The sequence below is a fragment of the Neoarius graeffei genome, chromosome 3 (genome assembly GCF_027579695.1).
Source record: "Neoarius graeffei isolate fNeoGra1 chromosome 3, fNeoGra1.pri, whole genome shotgun sequence".
Taxonomy (NCBI): Eukaryota; Metazoa; Chordata; class Actinopteri; order Siluriformes; family Ariidae; genus Neoarius; species Neoarius graeffei.
The window spans coordinates 74,400,688-74,420,302 of record NC_083571.1 but is presented as its reverse complement, the minus strand read 5'-3'; the positions used below and the strand labels follow the sequence as shown (position 1 = coordinate 74,420,302).

General features: G+C 43.5%; 1 protein-coding gene across 5 annotated transcripts in view; it reads right to left on the bottom strand.

Moving 5' to 3' along the window:
- Positions 1 to 15,848, bottom strand: part of trim2a (tripartite motif containing 2a) — a 31,182-nt gene extending 15,334 nt beyond the window's left edge. For 2 of the 5 annotated variants that reach the window (XM_060917292.1, XM_060917293.1), the window contains exons 1-8: positions 15,633 to 15,848; positions 6,033 to 6,170; positions 5,873 to 5,945; positions 4,616 to 4,737; positions 4,320 to 4,512; positions 2,985 to 3,219; positions 2,542 to 2,693; positions 2,219 to 2,399 (exon numbers count right to left, since the gene is read on the bottom strand). In XM_060917292.1, the coding sequence (XP_060773275.1) occupies positions 2,219 to 2,399; positions 2,542 to 2,693; positions 2,985 to 3,219; positions 4,320 to 4,512; positions 4,616 to 4,737; positions 5,873 to 5,945; positions 6,033 to 6,084 (1,008 nt within the window). In that variant the 5' untranslated portion in view covers positions 6,085 to 6,170; positions 15,633 to 15,848. Of the gene's footprint in view, positions 1 to 2,218; positions 2,400 to 2,541; positions 2,694 to 2,984; positions 3,220 to 4,319; positions 4,513 to 4,607; positions 4,739 to 5,872; positions 5,946 to 6,032; positions 6,171 to 15,632 lie in introns of those variants that run through there. The other 3 variants (XM_060917296.1, XM_060917295.1, XM_060917297.1) reach the window with 3 other exon arrangements.
- Between the last annotated feature and the right edge of the window lie 3,767 nt (positions 15,849 to 19,615).

Sequence of the window (19,615 nt, the reverse complement as noted above, 5' to 3'; positions counted from 1 at the left end):
CCATTTTGAATCATTGAATACCTGTAAAATTTACATTTAGTTATCATTAATTGTACATGGAATCCCAGTAAAATGTACAAGTTATTCTGTAATGTTGTTTACATTTCACTGTATTTTTAACAGGATTATTCTGGCAACCACAGCTGCCAGTGTTTTTCTGTAAAAACAACGGATTTTTTTTTTTACAGTGTAAGGCACAGTTTACTTACAGTCGTTTTTTTTTTTTTTTGAAAAAACGATGCAATCGTTTTCTGCCTTTTGGCACCCTTCATCATGCCGTGTTGGGGTCCTGAACTAGGAGGAGCTGTCCCTGATATGCCTGTCAAACTTGTTGTGGGTAACCATAGCAACCAAGCTCGAGCTCGCAACCTGTGCAGTCTGCGCAGTTGCAACTATGTATGTACTGCTGTGCACCTCAATAAACCGAATGGTAATTAGTCTTTTGATTTTTCCGTGAGGTTTGCTTTATGCAAAGAAAGACAGCATAGACGTTTTTTCCTCTCTATAAGTGGGGGGGACCGAACGAGGTGAATTTAAATCTGGGTGGAACGAATCCCCCCCGTCCCCCCCTCTATCTGCGCCCGTGGGTCATGGTATTTCACAATATGGACCAACCTTAAGCTGGTAAATAATATATTTATTATTTTCTTTACCAAATTCTAACAGAAAATGATTCAGATAGCGCTGCATACCTCTCTGGAAAGATATGAGCGAGGACGGCTTGTACACATTGCCATTTTTCTTTGTTGCGGGCATGAAAAAGTTGCACAGCAACACGTTTAGTTCTTCGCCAGGCATGTCTTTCACCTTTTGACTTTCATTTAGGTTTTGACAGAACTTCCCAAAGACATTGAGGTCATAGGTTGTCTTTTTTGTTGTATTTTCTGCCCTTTGCTCCTCAATAAACTGCTGATTTGTTCAGCGTTAGCAATAGTTACAGGTTTTTGGCTTTCTCCTGAAATGTTTTCTTTTATTTTGTCTTCATCAGGGTGGTAAGACTTGCTTTAGCTGTGAACACTGTCGTTATCACTATCCATGCTGTAAAATTAATGCTATTATACTGAGAAATGCGAAAATAAATGTTGACAAAAAATTGATACTATGTTTATTGTTGTTGTGAATGAGCGAGTCGCCAAAGGTCCGTAACCGGGGTCCAGATCGTAGGATTCCAGACCGCTTGCGAGCCAATCGGAGCGCACGATTTGATGGAAATCGGACTGCAAAAAACATAATGCTCAGGATTGAACACTTCAGGGTTCCTTGGGTCTTTAAAGCCAGACTGGCTTTCAAATTTTTCAAGCGTAGGTCATAAAAAGAATTTTCCCCGACACCCAATTATTTTTTGTTTAGTGGACTGAAAGCTACTGAATTCGAATTAAAGACTTCCAATTTTATTAGTTTTTTTTAAAAAGAACAATTAATGAATGTAGGGTCATGTGGCCCTAAATTCTCTGCTATTTTTTCCTGCTTCACCATGACCCAATCCAAGATACTACATCATGCATCATGTGGTGGGTTTTCCCCGTTTGCGCAAGGCATTGTGGGATACAAATTTGAAATAGGAGAGAAAAATGGAGGACGTGAGTGTGCAAATGAAACGTGAAAGACCAACTACAGTAATAGGAAGTGAGAAGAAAAGACGTTATGTTGCGAAGGAAAGGAAACGCAGGACCAAACTAATAAATATTGACGGTCAGCGAGCACCTCGGTGTGATCAGCTGTTTGTTTAGCGACAGAATGATGTAACTGTCAGTGCACGGTCAAGGTAAACCTGTAGATGGCAGTAATGCAACACTGTGGATGCCAGCTGCTGTAAAACCCAAAAGAAGAAGGTAAACCTGCGCATGCGTACATGGACGTCCTCTGTCTGCTTGACTGCGTGAAGTGAGCGATTTCATGCACATTATTTGTTCGGGAATCCCCTCAAATTAAATAACTTCCCAGCCACAGAATGCCCTGATATTTTGTGACATATTACAGAAATAAACATAGATCACAATGACCAAATTTCAGAGGGAACTACATTTCACTGATGTTATGAAATCGAAAGGCTGTCTAGCTTTAAGGTTTCTACGTAGAGCCCTACAGTAGAGTCCATCTCCATCAGAGATCATTGTCAACAAAAACACGACAGAAAGGTAAGAACCTCTAATTATCCAGGACAAACCCTGGAAAAGCCTTTTATTATAAAAGTGTGTGATGGAGCTGCTGCTCTGACCTTGTGTTTGAGGGTGTAGTTCACCTCCACCTCCATCAGCAGCACACTCTTCCGCACATCCAGCATCTTCTGCAGCTCACTGAAGGTGGTGTGGATTTTCTCCTCGACTGAGCTTTTCTGATTGGTCAGTTGCTGCAGGATCTCAGACAGTTTCTGCAGCGCCGAGTCAATCTCTGGAAGTCTGAGATGGACACGTGAGAAAACAATCAAACAGGGTCTCATGTCTACATTATTACCATGACTACGTCCACCCAGATCATGTGACATAAAGATAATAAAGGATAGTGCATTGTAACAGGAAACAGAAGGTGTGAACTCCTCACCTGCTCCTGACGGAGTTTAGCTGCTGCAGCAGTGAAGCTTGCTGCTGTGTGAGGACGTGTGTGAGGGGGACGGTCATGTGTTGAGCGTGGTCATCACTACTGCAGTTCTCACATACAGCTGTCTCACACACGGGACAGTAAAACTCCATCACCTGACAAACACACAGTTACTTTAATGTGGAACAGTTTTCCTACTTCCTGTTTCACTAAGAGTTCAACTAACAGATATTTTAAGTGTGAAGCTCATCACATGCTGTAGGAGACGTGTGGGGACATGAAGAGGACATGTAGGGGATATGTCGGGGATGTGGTGGTGACACAGTGAACGTGCTGAGGATGTTTAAGGAATGTCATGAGAACATGATGGGGAGGCTGTGGAGACGTGTGGACTCTGCATGACGTCCCAGTTTACAGCATCACAGTTACATTAACATTAATCATACTTTTGCTCCATGGTTGGGGCAGGACAGATGTTGCTCTGTGATCAAAGGGTTGATGTCCAGCAGTAAGTCCTCGTCTCCGAGCTCTGCGTCCTGACTCTTCAGCACCTCCATCAGGTTGGTGATGAAGAAGTTGCTCTGTAACGCTGCCACACCCTTTTCTGGAAGAACAGAAGTCTGACGGCAGACAGGACACGACAGAGTCAGACTGTGGACAGGGACGAAGCTCTGAAGACACCTGGGGACAGAAGAATTATAAAAAATTTCAACAATTCTTATTTGATTTTTCTTTATAATAAAGAGTTTAGCAATACACAGCGCCTCAGCAAGTTTCAATTTTTTTCCTTTTTCAGATTTTACACCTATTTTAGACTTTTGATCATTTGGATATTTCATAAAATCAGTGAAATTTAGTTCCCTCTGAAATTTGGTGATTGTGATATATGTTTATTTCTGTAATATCTCAAAAAAAAAAAACCAGGCCATTCTGTGGCTGGGAAGTTATTTGAGGGGATTCCCGAGCAAATAATGTGCATGAAATCGCTCTCTTCGCGCAGTCAAACAGACAGAGGAAGTCCGTGTGCGCATGCGCAGGTTTACCTTCTTCTTTTGGGTTTTACAGCAGATGCCATCCACAGTGTCGCATTACTGCCATCTACAGGTTTACCTTGACCGTGCACTGACAGTTACATCATTCTGTCGCTAAACAAACAGCTGATCACACTGAGGTGCTCGCTGACCGTCAATATTTATTAGTTTGGTCCTGTGTTTCCTTTCCTTCACAACGTAACGTCTTTTCTTCTCGCTTTCCGTTACTGTAGTTGGTCTTTCACGTTTCATTCACACACTCACATCCATTTTTCTCTCGTGTTTCAAATTTGTCTCCCACAATGCCTTGCATGAACAGGGAAAGCCCACCCCGTGATGCATGATGTAGTATCTTGAATTGGGTCATGGAGAAGCAGGAAAAAATAGCGGAGAATTTAGGGCCACATGGCCCTAAATTCATTAATTAGTCTATTTTAAAAAACTAATAAAATTGGAAGACTGATTCAAATTCAGTGGCTTTCGGTTCACTAAACAAAAATAATTGGGTGTCAGGGAAAATTCTTTTTATGACCTACACTTGAAAAATCTGAAAGCCAGCCTACCTTTAATAATGTTCTTAATTAACCTTCATTCTATTAGCCTCTTTATGTTTCCTTCCTTATCACTGACCCTGTGTCTTCCTTTGCACATCACTGTTCCAGAAATAAGTGATTGTGTGAACTCTGATAATCTCTGTGCTGTATAACACACACACACACACACACACACACTCAGTGTAAGCTATGGTACCTCTGGCAGAAGGTGTGGAGACACGGCAGCACTTTGGGTTTGTGGTAGTGATCCAAACAGATGCTGCACATCAGGAAATGTTTATCGATGTGACGTACTACAGGACTTGGGAGGGAGCAGAGCTCAGAGCCATCACTCGCCATCCTGTAGCACACACACACACCTACACACTCTGCAGATCTCAGCCTGAATACTGCAGACAGACAGAATACATACATAACCACAAGAGCACAAATGCAATTCAAAGGTAAATAAACTTCTATCCAGCAGGTGGTGCTGTTTTCTTACAGAAACACCTGAACTGCTGCTCCTGAAATTCACAACACACTTTATTCTACTCCCAGTGAAGGAGGTGTGGCTTCTGTCTGCCCCAATGAAGGTGTGGCCTCTGTCTGTCCCAGTGAAGGAGGTGTGGCCTCTGTAACAGGAAGTGAAAGTGAAGAATGAGAAGATTAAACAGAGAGAAGGAAATGGAGGCATGTGTCCATCCTCATCATCAGACAGAGTGACTGAGACACTGTCCTGGTTTTATTCCCTGAGATATAACACTTCCTTTTCTTGCTCATGCTGTCAGCCCTCAGGGGAAGAAAAGCTTCAGGCTCTCATCATTAAACTGACAAAAACTTCATAAAGGACAAAAATTCACACTGAACTGAACCGACCTCATGCTGTCATTATAAATGAGGGACATTAAACTGGACCTCACTCATTACACCACTCCATCTCGACCTTTTACACACTTTAAAGTTGACAACAGACAAAGTGTCATCTTTCAGTTCAATTTAATTCAGTTTCATTTATAAATGAAGCTCTTTTAATCATGAACGTCGTCACAAAGCAGCTTTACACAAATCCAGATATAGATTTAAATTTGTCCCGAATGATAAAACCAGAGGTTTAGGGTGAAGAAACACCGTGAACATGAATTACTAAAGAGAAGTGATGAGGTCATCATCATCATCATGAACAACATGATCATCATCAATACACACACAGTGGCTGCAGTGTGTGGACTGTATAAGATGTGTTATATAATGTTTTCTGTTTAAATATAAACACTCCTATGACGTCACACTGTACATCAGCACATTTTACACTCTCGACACCCTGCAGCTGCTCTGCGTGTGTGTGTGTGTGTGTGTGTGTGTGTGTGTGTTATTTTTGTTTCCTGTGACATCAGCCTGCTGGAATGAAAGTGAACATAAAGTGGAAATGTAATCAATAAAGCAGTTCACTGATGTGGAGAGTAAAAGCACCGAGCTGAGATTATATTTCACTTCCTGTCCCTGTGTTAATGCACTCAACTTCTCACACACCCTGCTCACCCTTCATCAACTCTTCATCTGCTCAGTGCTTCACCTGCTTCAGTTTTACATCTTTGTTGTTTCATCAGAACAGGTTTTCGTACCAACCACATGAATTTACTGGAGAAGTGTTTTAGTGCGACACACACATTGATGTTCACTGTGTAATCATCTGTTTCCTGCTACAGGGAGAGAGGGGGTCATCAGTCTGTCATAAGTAGATCATAACGTAAATAATGAGGTTCTTACTGTTCAGTGATGATGATGATGAAACTCCACGCTGATGCTGCTTCTGGTTCCGTTCCACTGCAGTGAAGTGAAGCTGTAACACACACGAGACTCACGGCTCAGATGGGGATTAGTACTGTACAGGAACAGAGATAAACCTCTCTCCATACACGCACTGCACCTCTCAGGCTGTCTGTCTCTCTGTCTGTCTCACTCTCTGTTCCTCCATCCATTCAGTCCATTCAGCCTGTTCACTCTCCCACACCGTCTCTCTCTCTCTCTCTCTCTCTCTCTCTCTCTCTCCACAAACTCAATAACACTGCAAAGCATAATGGGATTTGACAGAACACAAGATGGTCGGGTCAGAGCTCTCAGCCAATAAGACACCAGAGATTAGATGTGTGTGTGTGTGTGTGTGAGAGAGAGAGAGCGAGTCTATGCTATCAGTGCTGAGTCACTGCATAGAAAGTGTATGTGTGATTCTGTACATACAAATAAAAGATGATTGATAATAGTCAATTAAGTGCTGCTTTAATTAAGTAATTAAAACAGTGTGTGGTGTTTATAGTTCACACAACAACAACAACAACAATAATAATAATAATAATAATAATAATAATAATAATAAAAGGGCATTGTCTCCGGCTCAACCCCTGGGTTACTCATGTGATGCATCATGTCAGGGACTACATTACCCATTAGGCCTAGCAAGTCACATGACCATGCCACACGCCTCACTGCTCACTCTCACCTGTTCCTTACTGAACCTGATTAAAGCCCATATTTATGGGGGCGTCGTGGCTCAGGTGGTTAAGGCGCCATACCATGAATGCGGGCGACCCAGGTTCGATTCCGGCCCGAGGTCATTTCCCGATCCCTTCCCGTCTCTCTCTCTCTCTCTCCCGCTCATTTCCTGTCTCTACACTGTCCTATCCAATAAAGGTGCAAAAAGCCCAAAAAAATATCTAAAAAAAAAAAAAAAAAAAAAAAGCCCATATTTACATTCTGCTTTCTGTGCGTTTCTTTCTCAAGAGTTTGTTATTTGTCGTGTTGTGTGTCACGTTGATTGATAATTACACTTACTCCTTCTGTTAGTTCATGTTTATGCTTCCTGTTTTCACGTTGATTGTTTTGTTTGTGTTTCACTAAATAAGGAAACCACCTGCACTTCTGTCTGCTTCCCAAAATACCTGACAGCAGGTTCTCCCCGCGTCCATGTGGGCTTCCTCTGGGTTCTCATGTTTCCTCCCAAAAACAGGCCAGTCGGTGGAGTGACGAAAATAAATTACCCATTAGGTACGAAAGGTGTGTGTGTGCGATGTATTAATGTTACATCCTGTGTGTATTCCTGCCTCACGCCCAATGCTCCCAGGACAGACTCCACCCTGAACATAATAAAGAGCTGACTGAGGTTGAAGAAATGAATGGATGAACGAATTAATGATTAAATGACTCAATGAATGTTTTATACTGACTTTGATGTGTATTTTTTGTTGGCAGATGAATGTGTTTATTTTTTAAACAAAATAAACCCTTTAGTATTTATCAGAACAGGACTGAACTGTGGAGATGTTTAAATGTGTGAGGAAATAACTCTATATATAGAATAGAAGGTCATAAACAGTTTGCACACACACACACACACACACACACACACACACACACAGAGTCTTATCATATCAGCACATATGTTCCCTCAGTCAGTCTGGCAGTGTAGTGATGCTGATAAGTGTTGGGGTCCTGTGAGGAGTAACATACACTCACAATATAATACCTAAACACTGTCATAACCAAACACTATAACACTAACTACATACTGTAATAATTAACGCTGCCTTTTCACTTTGTACTCATAAAAATATGCACTCAAACAATAACATGTTTAATAAATGAAAATGATTAAGCCCACACCAATTCGATTAATTGGTTCTCGAAATCGCCGCTTGAAGAAAATGCAAAATGAAAAAAAATAAAATCAAAATCAAACTCCCACCAACAGAAAAACATCGTGGCTGATGGTTCAAAATACTGAAGACTGCAGGTTGAGGTCATGTGACATCGAAAACCAATCAAATAACCCCTTTCACTTTAGATAAAGGCCCCGTCCACACGAGTACGCGGCCTCACCCAATACGCTGTCGTTTTGAAAAAAATCTCCGTAAACACGGCGTCGTTTCGATTCACTGGAAACGACCCAAAACGCCTATGCCAGGCCATATGCCAGGCCTGTATGTGGCACTGTGATGCCGCCACACCAATACACTAAAACCGGAAGAGAAGCCATGGAGCATGTGTATAAAGGTCATGCGCTGTTTACAAAACAAGCTCATAACACGAGAAGTTTTGTTGCTCCTTGCAGTAATATAAAAGCAGAAGGTTTTGTTGTAGCAGCCGTAATAGACTGAGTTGTTTCTGCAGTACGAGCACAAGCCTATAGTCTGCCGTTGTTGTTGTTATGACGCGTCTAGCGGCGGTGGCTGAGGTTAAAGGTTAGAGAGGTGGGGCTTATACGTCATCGTTTCTGAAAAAATCCACTTCGCCGTCCAGACGACTACGGGCTATCCGGCGTTTTAGGATTTTCCCACTCTGGGACCCATTTTCAAAAAATACCGGTTTCACACCTCGAAAAAGCCAGCTCCGTCTGGACGCGAGGCCGAAGCAATAAAGTATTTATGTGGATTCGACAAAAACATACTCATGTGGACGGGGCCAAAGACTTGTGGAAGAAACATGCCTGTGGAGGGGAATCCTGCAAAGCCTGTGTTTGTAATTGTTAGGATATTCAGCGAATAGAAGCGTAAAATCTTTGACAGGTGTGTCAAAATTCAAGAGGGGGAAACTTTGCAGAGTTGTACTCAAGATGCCATGAGCTTGTTACCCTGCGATGTGCCAACTTGGACAACAACTCTGTAGAGGTGGGTTTGATTTATATATTTCATTGATTGATGTGAGGGGCAAACAAAAAATCATTCGAAGTATTTAGCCATCAGAAGTAGCCTACTCCTGGTCAAATCTTTTTTTCTGTGTATTGTAGATGTTCAATTGACTGCAATTCAATCGTTTATTTAGCCCATCTGTTTACTGGTTTGCCTGATAAAAGACGTGCAGAGAGATGGCATTCTGACTTGTCAGGCACAGTTGTTTGAGTTCCCCTTGGGGGCTTGTTTACACAAATAAAAGGAAAAAATGAAGACTTGTTTCAGACTTTTATTTTCAATTATCCTTAATGCATATGGGTGGAAATAAGATAAGCTATTAAAAGAGCCATATGAAATGTGTAACAATAATGTACTGTCCTTGTTTTGTTTCTCTATTATGAAAGCCCTCTATTTCCACCACTAATTTTACCATCAGAGCATTTTTTTAAATTTTATTTTTATTTCGCTCGCTCGCTTCATATTTTTCCTGAAAAAATCCGAGAGCCAACTAAGTAAATTGGTGTGGCCAAAGGGACAAAAGTATTCATATATTATATTTAAAAAGATAAAAGGTTTTAAAGGTTATATAAAATAAATCAAGTTCTAAATATGAATGCTTCAAAAAATATTTTCATGCAAATTGGGTCTTGGTATAAAAGATGTTGCCTCCGGTTGGGAAGAGAAGATTTCACACAGTAAGCAACATTCATGGTGAAGGAGCTTCCTAAAATTCTGTGAAACATTGTTATTAAAGCTGTACTGCCTTTCAGATTTTTCAGGTTTAGGTCATAAAAATAATTTTCCCCGACACCCGATTATTTTTGTTTAGTGGACCAATGTGAGTTCGCAGGCACTTACGGATGTACGTGTGGTGGAAGACAGCTTTAAAATAGCAAACCAAGCCAAAACAAGAGACAGGAATCATAGTCAAAGAACAAGCTAGGGTCAGGCGATCGGCGAACAGAGTAATGTGGGCAAAACAGAAATCAAGGAAACGAGAAAACACTAGGAAAGGTCAAACAGGCAGAAAGGCAGTCAGAGAATAACAAGGCTTGGTATGTACCAAAAAACCAGAATGATACTTCACAATGTGTGCTTGTGTGACTGGGGTTTAAATACTGAGACAGGTGATGGGGAAATGAATGTCAGCTGAGAGTCAGAAGGCGGGAGATAGAGGGCGCTGTGTGTGCTGGGAGTTGTAGTCTGAACTGTCCATGTTTGTAATCTGCTCGTATTCAGCGGGTTTACTGACAGAGCCCCCCCCCGAGGAGCTACCTTTGGGAGCTATACTCTTTCGGGGGTGTTCTTGACCTCTGGGTGCTGGCTTGCTGGGGTGTTGGGCACGGAAGTCTTGCTTGAGCAGAGGGTCGAGGATGTCCTTGGACTTGACCCAACTTTGTTCTTCCGGCCCATACCCTTCCCAATCTACCAGGTACTCAATCTGGCTACCTCTTTGCCTGGAGTCGAGGATTTTGTTGACCTGGTAGATGGGTTCCCCGTCGAGATTCAGAGAAGGGTGATCTTGAGTGGGTGTGTTGTTGGAGAGCGGACCTGGGATGACAGGTTTGAGACTGCAGACGTGGAAAGTGGGAGAGACTCTGCTGTGCGGTGGAAGTTCTAGACGATATGAGACATTGTTGATGCGCCGTAACACCTTGAAGAGTCCAATGTAGCATGGTTGTAGTTTCTTACAGGCATGTGTCTCTCATAGGTTCTTAGTCGCCACCCATACTTGATCACTGGGAAGATAGGTTGGAGTCTCTTCTCTGTGTCGATCGGCATATGTCTTGTACTTGGCACAGACGACTTCTAGCTGCTGATGGACCTCTTCCCAAATGGTTTGGCTGTGCTGGAACCACTTGTCTACTGCCTGTACCTGATTGGGTGTGTTGTCCTGGGGAACAAGGGTGGTTGGTAGCCGAGTATGCACTGGAAAGGTGTTAACTGAGTCGCAGAATGCTTTAGGGAGTTCTGCGCATACTCGGCCCATGGCAGGAAATGTGCCCAGTCCCCCGGTTGTGCATGCAGTAGATTTGCAGGAAGCAGCTGATTTCCTGGTTGGCCCGTTCTACCTGCCCATTGGACTGGGGGTGATAGCCAGATGTGAGGCTAATGGACACCCCCAACCTCTCCATGAAGTAGGACCAGAACTTGGAGATGAATTGTGGGCCTCGGTCACTGACGATGTCTTCAGGGATGCCGTAGTATCGGAATATTTGTTGGAAAAGAAGCCCAGCCGTTTGGGCGGCCGTAGGGATACCCAGAAGAAGGATGAGCCTCAAAGCTTTCGAGAACCGGTTGATGGTGACCATGATTGTGGTATTGTTTTGTGATGAAGGAAGGTCTGTGATGAAGTCAGTTGCCATGTGTGACCAGGGTCACTGCGGGAAGGTAGAGGCATGAGCTTGCCGGCTGGAGGAGCTCGAGGAACCTTGGCCTGGGCACAGTTGGAACAGCAAGAGATGAACCAGCTGATTTTGGTCAGCATGTTGTCCCACCAGTACCTATTCTTCAGCATCTGGTAGGTACGCTGACTGTTGGGATGACCAGTGGCAGGAGAGGAGTGTGCCTAGGTGATGAGTTTGCTGCGTAGATGTGCTGGCACAAAGAGAAGACCAGATGGGATGTGATTAGGTACAGATTGTGGTTGAGACTTACACATTTCACTGTCCAGATCCCATGTGATGGATTGTACGAAGTGCTGTGTCGGGATGATGGGTTGAGGTTCTGTGTCTTTGGGAGATGGTTCTACAGCCCAGGACAGAGCATCCGCCTTGGTGTTCTTGGACCCTGGTTGGAAGGAGATAGAGAAATTAAAATGGGTGAAGAACAGCACCCACCTGGCCTGACGTGGGTTCAATCTCTTGGCCTTCTAGGTTCTTATGGTCAGTTAGGATGATGAACGGATGAGTTGCTCCCTGCAACCAGTGTCACCATTCCTCCAAGGCTAGTTTGATGGCCAGCAGCTCACGATTGCCCATGTCATAATTCCTCTTGGCAGGGGTTAGCTTCTTGGAGAAGAAAGCCACTGGATGTAGTTTTGGCTTTTCCCAAATCGCTGGGATAAGATGGCTCCTACTCCTGTGTCAGAGGTGTCTACATCCACGACGAATGGTTCATGGGGTCTGGATGCTGGTGAATTGGAGCTGACGTGAAGGCGGTTTTCAGCTTGTTGAAGGCTTCTTCTCCCTGAGGATTCCATCAGAGGTGCTTGGGACCCTTTATCAGGAGACTGATCAATGGAGCGGCCAAGGTGCTGAAGTTCCTGATTAAACGGTGGTAGAAGTTGGCAAAACCTAGAAATCTCTGGAGGTCCTTGATGGACTTAGGGGCCACGAAGTAACAGCCAAGAGTTTGGCTGAGTCCATCCTGACCCCTTCTGAGCTAATGATGTAGCTCAGGAAGGAGATCTTGTCTTGGAATTCGCATTTTTCAGCTTTGACGTAGAGGTGGTTCTCCAGCAACCATTTGAGGACAGTTCTGACATGGTCCTGATGACTGGGGAAATCTGAGGAATAGATCAAGATGTCATCTATGTAGGCAATGATGTATTTTCCCTGCATGTCCCACATCATGTCATTGATGAAACTTTGGAACATGCTGGGAGCTGAAGATAGGCCAAATGGCATAACTCGGTATTCGAAGTGATCAGTGGTTGTGCTGAAGGTGGTCTTCCACTCGTTACCTTGTTTAATCCAGATCAGGTTGTAGGCATTTCGAAGATCCAGCTTGGAAAACACCTTGGCCGATCTGAGTTGCTCCAGAGCTGCCAGAACCAGAGGGAGAGGATACGGATATTTAACAGTGACTTCATTAAGTCCTCTATAGTCTTTGCAGGGCAATGTTGGCTTCTTCTCTGTGAGGAGCAGAGGCCAGTGCTTCAACAGCTGGTCTAGATGTATGGCCAGTTCAATCAGGGAGTCCAGTGAGAGGTTCTCATCCCTACACATCAGCTCGCTGAGTATTTCAGGGCGCAGTTCCTGGCAAAAGACCGCTTTGAGCGCTGGGTCATTCTATCCACTGGAGGCTGCAAGAGTCCTGAAATCCAGGGCATACTCGGCAATGCTTCTGGTGCCCTGTGAGCTAGTGAGAACGCTTTCCCCAACTTCGATTCCCTCGGGCTCGTGATTGAATACCTTCTTGAATAGGGAGAGGAACTGTTCATATGACCCTGTTGGCTTTCCACCTTTGTTCCAGACAGTTGTAGCCCAGCGGAGTGCTTTGTCAGTGAGGAGAGACAGAAATTTAGTGAGTTTGTGTTCTTCCGGAATATCCGGCATGGTGGCAAAATACAATGAGCATTGTAACAAGAAGCCCTTACATGCAGCGGGATTGCCAGCGAACTTTTCTGGTGCGGGGAGTTGCAATACTTAGCGAGGAGGAGATTCAGTGCGCGCTAGGAGGGCCTACGACATAACAGTTGCTAGCTGTGTCATCCTGGTGTTCAGATCGGCGAGCATCTGTTGATGTTCTCCTAGCAGTCGCCCCTGTGTGTTGAGAGCTGTCTGTTTGTGATCCTCCGCTACATCCATGCTGGTGAAGTATCCTATGAGTTTGCAGGCAATTATGGATGTACATGCGGCAGAAGACAGCTTTAGAATAGCAAACCAAACCAAAATGAGAGACAGGAATCATAGTCAAAGAACAAGCTAGGGTCGGGCAATCGGTGAACAGAGTAACATGGGCAAAACAGAAATCGAGGAAAGGAGAAAACACTAGCAAAGGTCAAACAGGCTGAAAGGCAGTCAGAGAATAACAAGCCTTGGTATGTATGGGAAAACCAGAACGATACTTCACAATGTGTGCTTGTGTGACTGAGGTTTAAATCCTGAGACAGGTGATGAGGAAATTAATGTCAGCTGAGAGTCAGAAGGTGGGAGATAGAGGGTGCTGTGTGTGCTGGGAGTTGTAGTCCAAGCTGTCCATGTTTGTAGTCTGCTCGTCTCCAGCGGGTTTACTGACAACCAAAAGCTAGTCGCCCGACCCTAGCTTGTTCTTTGACTATGATTCCTGTCTCTCATTTTGGTTTGGTTTGCTATTCTAAAGCTGTCTTCTGCTGCATGTACATCCATAATTGCCTGCAAACTCATAGGATAATTCGCCAGCATGGATGTAGCGGAGGATCACAAACAGACAGCTCTCAACACACAGGGGCGACTGCTAGGAGAACATCAACAAAGCTAGCTATGAATCACAGACTTCCAGTTTAATTAGTTTTTTTTTAAATAGAACAATTAATGAATTTAGGGCCATATGGCCCTAAATTCTCTCCTATTTTTTCCTGCTTCACTATGACCCAATTCAAGATACTACATCATGTATCATGTGGTGGGCTTTCCCCATTTGTGCAAGGCATTGTGGGATATAAATTTTAAACAGTGGAGAAAAATGGAGGATGTGAGTGTGCGAATGAAACGTGAAAGATTGACTACAGTAATGGAAAGTGAGAAGAAAAGATGTTATGTTGCGAAGGAAAGGAAACGCAGGACCAAACTAATAAATATCAGCGGTCAGCGAGCCCCTCGATGTGATCAACTGTTTGTTTAGCGACAGAATGATGTAACTGTCAGTGCACGGTCAAGGTAAACCTGTAGATGGCAGTAATGCAACACTGTAGATGCCAGCTGCTGTAAAACCCAAAAGAAGAAGAAAAAGATAAACCTGCACATGTGCACACAGACTTCCTCTGTCTGATTGATTGCGCAAAGTCAGCGATTTCATGCACGTTATTTGCTCGAGAATCCCCTCAAATTAAATAACTTCCCAGCCACAGAATGGCCTGATATTTTGTGAGATATTACAGAAATAAACATATGTCACAATGATCAGATTTCAGAGGGAACTAAATTTCACTGATTTTATGAAATCGAAAGGCCATACAGCTTTGAACACTCAAATGAAAAAAGGTTCAGAGCCAAAGCAAAGACCTAAAACATTCCTGTCAGTGAGACTGGTTTCATAACATGCAGGTGGAAAGTTCATGGAACCATCATGAACAGGTGAACTTCACAAGATATCACACCACACTCTCAAACTCATAATAAGGAAAGTAAGAAAGAAACCAGCAGTCACTCGAAGGCAGCAGCAACAACAGTTACACAGAGAAACAATAAGCTATGAACTTCGCCACAAACATCTAAACACCTCACATGGAACTCCTCTGCTAAAAAACAAGCATGGAGATGTGCGTCTGAAAGCATTTACACACATCAGCTCATTTGGAACAATATACTCTGGTCAGATTCAACCACAATGTAGCTGTTTGGGAATAATGCAGCTCATACTGATTGCAGAATGAAGGATTGTGTGTATGATACCAAGAACACCATGAACTCCCTCAGTGAAACATGGTGATGGGTGCATCAGGATGCAGGGCTCCTTCTCGGCAAACAGTTCTGGGTTATTACATGTCATGGAAGGAAACGTGAATAGAGAGATAAACTGGGACGTATTAGAGGAGAATTTAATCTGCTCAGCCAAGAACCTGAATCCGGGGAGAAGATGGATGTTACTATAAAACAACAAGCTCAAACACACAGCAGAATAACTCAAGAAGGACTTTTATGGCTGAGCTGATAGGTTATATTTATATTTATACTGTATTTAAAATGTATAATATTATGTATATTTATTTAGATTATATGATACTGTATATTATATTTATATTATAATGACATTTCTGTTCCACTTCCCGGTGAGGAGCACACAATCTGTGTTTCCATGTCATAAGGGTTCTTCAGACTGTCCCTCAGGGAGAACCCTTGGAGACAGCGTTATTTTGGTTTCACACATTTTTTGAGTTCACACAGTTTCATTTCACACATTAATGCTCCATGTGTAGTGTGTTAGAGAGGATCGCTGACCTGAGCTCGATCTTCTGTGCAGGTTTTGAAGAGTTCCCTTTCAGAAAAGGTCCTAATTAAAACCACTTTAAAAAGCTAGAAGAGAAACCACTTAATCCATCTGTGAGGAATGCAGGTAGAGTCCATAACCCCGTTCAGACTGTTACTGAGGGACAATCCATTTAAAATCCTCTGTTTATTCCACTCATCCTTCTCTCTCTCCTTCTCAGTCCACACACACACACACACACACACACACCACGAACTGTCAGTGCGAGAGCGCCGAGGGGCGGGGCATGTGGGCGGAGTCTGTGGGAAATCAGCACAAACTGACCAAAGAGACCACTTCCCCAGGAACCCTGGAAGTTTCTCTGGCTGAGAAATAATAATAATAATAATAATAATAATAATGTTTCTAGAATCTAACAACAGCGCAGAATTGATCTAGATATTTCTGCAGGATTGTATAATGCAGGCTGACTCAGAATGTGTGTGTGTGTCAAGGTCAAGGTTCTTTATTGTCATTTGCATGTTTCACATGTAAACGAAATTTGTGCCTCAGGGCAGGGGCGCAGATAGGATTTTTGAACTGGGGGGACTGAGCTGTCAGCAAATGATTCCATTTTGTGTATATATATATATATATATATATATATATATATATATATATATATATATATATATATATATTACACACACACTACCCTTCAAAAGTTTGGGGTCACTTTGAAATGTCCTTATTTTTGAAAGAAAAGCACTGTTCTTTTCAATGAAGATCACTTTAAACTAATCAGAAATCCACTCTATACATTGCTAATGTGGTAAATGACTATTCTAGCTGCAAATGTCTGGTTTTTGGTGCAATATCTCCATAGGTGTATAGAGGCCCATTTCCAGCAACTCTCACTCCAGTGTTCTAATGGTACAATGTGTTTGCTCATTGCCTCAGAAGGCTAATGGATGATTAGAAAACCCTTGTACAATCATGTTAGCACAGCTGAAAACAGTTGAGCTCTTTAGAGAAGCTATAAAACTGACCTTCCTTTGAGCAGATTGAGTTTCTGGAGCATCACATTTGTGGGGTCGATTAAATGCTCAAAATGGCCAGAAAAATGTCTTGACTATATTTTCTATTCATTTTACAACTTATGGTGGTAAATAAAAGTGTGACTTTTCATGGAAAACACAAAATTGTCTGGGTGACCCCAAACTTTTGAACGGTAGTGTGTATACATGTTATTTCACCTCCCTCACTGCCATCACCAGGAACTACCTGCAGGCCAGGACAATGATAACATTTTAACATAGCCTATGGAAATCCAAAGTTTACACATTATCATCACGCACAGAAATTGCAAAACTAGTTTTAAAACCGCTAAGTTCCAACTGTTAAACATAGCGAGAGGCTGGGCTACATGTGTGTGTGTAAAGTGTAAACCAGTGCATCCTGACTTTCTAACTATGCCTGTTTGTTGCATGAGCGGCAGTCAGTCAACAACTCTTCGCAAAGTTTCCTTATGAAACAATATGCTCACTGAAATTATGGCAGGGAACGCCAGATTAAACATTAAAACTGCCTTCTGAGTGCTGTATCTACAGGCTGCCACCGAAAGAAGGAGGCTACCAGAAAGGCTTCTCTACTCCATACGATTTTACTTTCACTACGACGTTACTTTGAACAGACTATCAAAAAATTGCAAGGTGATATGATAAAGTAAGCCACAGTTTACTTACAGTCTTTTTTTTTTTGAAAAAACAATGCAATCGTTTTCTGCTTTTTGGCACCCTTCATCATGCCGTGTTGGGGTCCTGAACTAGCAGGAGCTGTCCCCGATATGCCTGTCAAACTTGTGGGTAACCATAGCAACCAAGCTCGAGCTCGCAACCTGTGCAGTCTGCGCAGTTGCAACTATATATACTTCAATAAACCGAATGGTAATTAGTCTTTTGATTTTTCCGTGAGGTTTGCCTTATGCAAAGAAAGACAGCATAGACGTTTTTTCCTCCCTATAAGTGGGGGGGGGGGGGGGGGGGGGGGCGAACGAGGTGAATTTAAATCTGGGTGGGACGAATCCCCCCCATCCCCCCCTCTATCTGCGCCCGTGCCTCAGGGCCAGCAGCATATATAAATAGAAGAATTAAAATAAAAAATAAATATAAAAATAGAATAGAAAAAAAATAGTTCAACCGGGGTGGCACGGTGGTGTAGTGGTTAGCGCTGTCGCCTCACAGCAAGAAGGTCCGGGTTCGAGCCCTGTGGCCAGCGAGGGCCTTTCTGTGCGGAGTTTGCATGTTCTCCTCGTGTCCGCGTGGGTTTCCTCCGGGTGCTCCGGTTTCCCCCACAGTCCAAAGACATGCAGGTTAGGTTAACTGGTGACTCTAAATTGACCGTAGGTGTGAATGTGAGTGTGAATAGTTGTCTGTGTCTATGTGTCAGCCCTGTGATGACCTAGCGACTTGTCCAGGGTGTACCCCGCCTTTCGCCCGTAGTCAGCTGGGACTCCAGCTTGCCTGCGACCCTGTAGAAGGATAAAGCAGCTAGAGATAATGAGATGAGATGAGATAGTGCAACTGTGATTAAAAAGTGTTCAGGTGAACAGTAAAAACTTCAATATGTGCAAAAATGCAAAATGAGGGGAGGGGGACAGCATCAGAGCTTAGGCTTAGTGTTCATTAGTCTCACAGCTTCTGGGAAGAAGCTGCACTGGAGCCTTGCTGTTTTGGCCCTGATGCTGCAGAGTCTTTTTCCTGAGGGGAGGAGGCTGAATAGTCTGTGTACTGGGTGGGTGGAGTCACCCATGATGCGGGCTGCTCTGCTCCTGCACCGGCTGTTGTAGATGTCTTCTATGGACGGCAAGCTTCAACAGGTGATCTTCTGTGCTGTGCGCACCACCCTCTGCAGAGCCTTCCTGTCCACAGCCAAGCAGTTTCCATACCAGGAGGTGATGGAGGAGGTCAGTGTGCTCTCCACCACACACCTGTAGAAGGCTCCCAGGACCACAGGGCTCAGTCCGGCCTGCCTTAGCCTCCTCAAAAAGTAGAGGCATTGGTGGGCCTTCTTGACCACACTGGCTGTGTTCGTGGTCCACTTCAAGTTGCTAGAGATGTAGACCCCCAGGTACTTGATACTGTGGACCATCTCTACAGCTTCTCCTCTGATGTAGAGGGGGGAGGGGGCATGGTCATCTCTCCTGAAGCCCACAACCATCTCCTTTGTTTTCCCCACATTGATGCACAGATTGTTGTCCCTGCACCAGTCCACCAGGTCCTCCACCTCCTGTCTGTATGCTGACTCATCGCTGTGGGATATCTGTCCCACCACCGCCGTGTCGTCCGCGATCTTCACAATAAGACTGTCCGGATGTTTAGCAGAGCAGTCATATGTGAGCAGAGTGTACAGCAGGGGGCTAAGGACACAACCCTGGGGGGAGCCGGTGTTGAGGATGATGGTAGAAGAAGAGACACTCAGTTTGTTGCACGAGTTAATAGAAAAGATAGAAAGGGGTCCTATCCTAATCGGGAGCCAAGAAGCCACTGCACCACTACGCACCGCCATCTTACCATGACGTGTGTGTGTGTGTGTGTGTGTGTGTGTGTGTGTGTTTATTTTGTCTTATTCTATTTTACAGAATATCATCAGATACACTGATACTGGTTCACTGCTACAGCCAAAGGAAATTATTTTAATAAATTTGATATTGGAGAGAGAGAGAGAGAGAGAGAGAGAGAGAGAGAAATATTTTTGTGTTAAAGAGAACATCTTTCTGACCTTGGACTGTAAAACTCTGATTAAAGCCCACAGTAAACGCCACTGAGAGCATCAACCCCAAACCCCACTGAACAGCAAACAGGAAATGAAGAGAGTGATAAAGAGAAGAGAGTGATAAACAGAAGAGAGTGATGAAGAGAAAAGAGTGATGAAGAGAAGTGATAAAGAGGAGAATGATAGAGAAGCGATAGAGTGATAAAGAGAACATGATGAAGTGAAGACTGATAGATAAAGA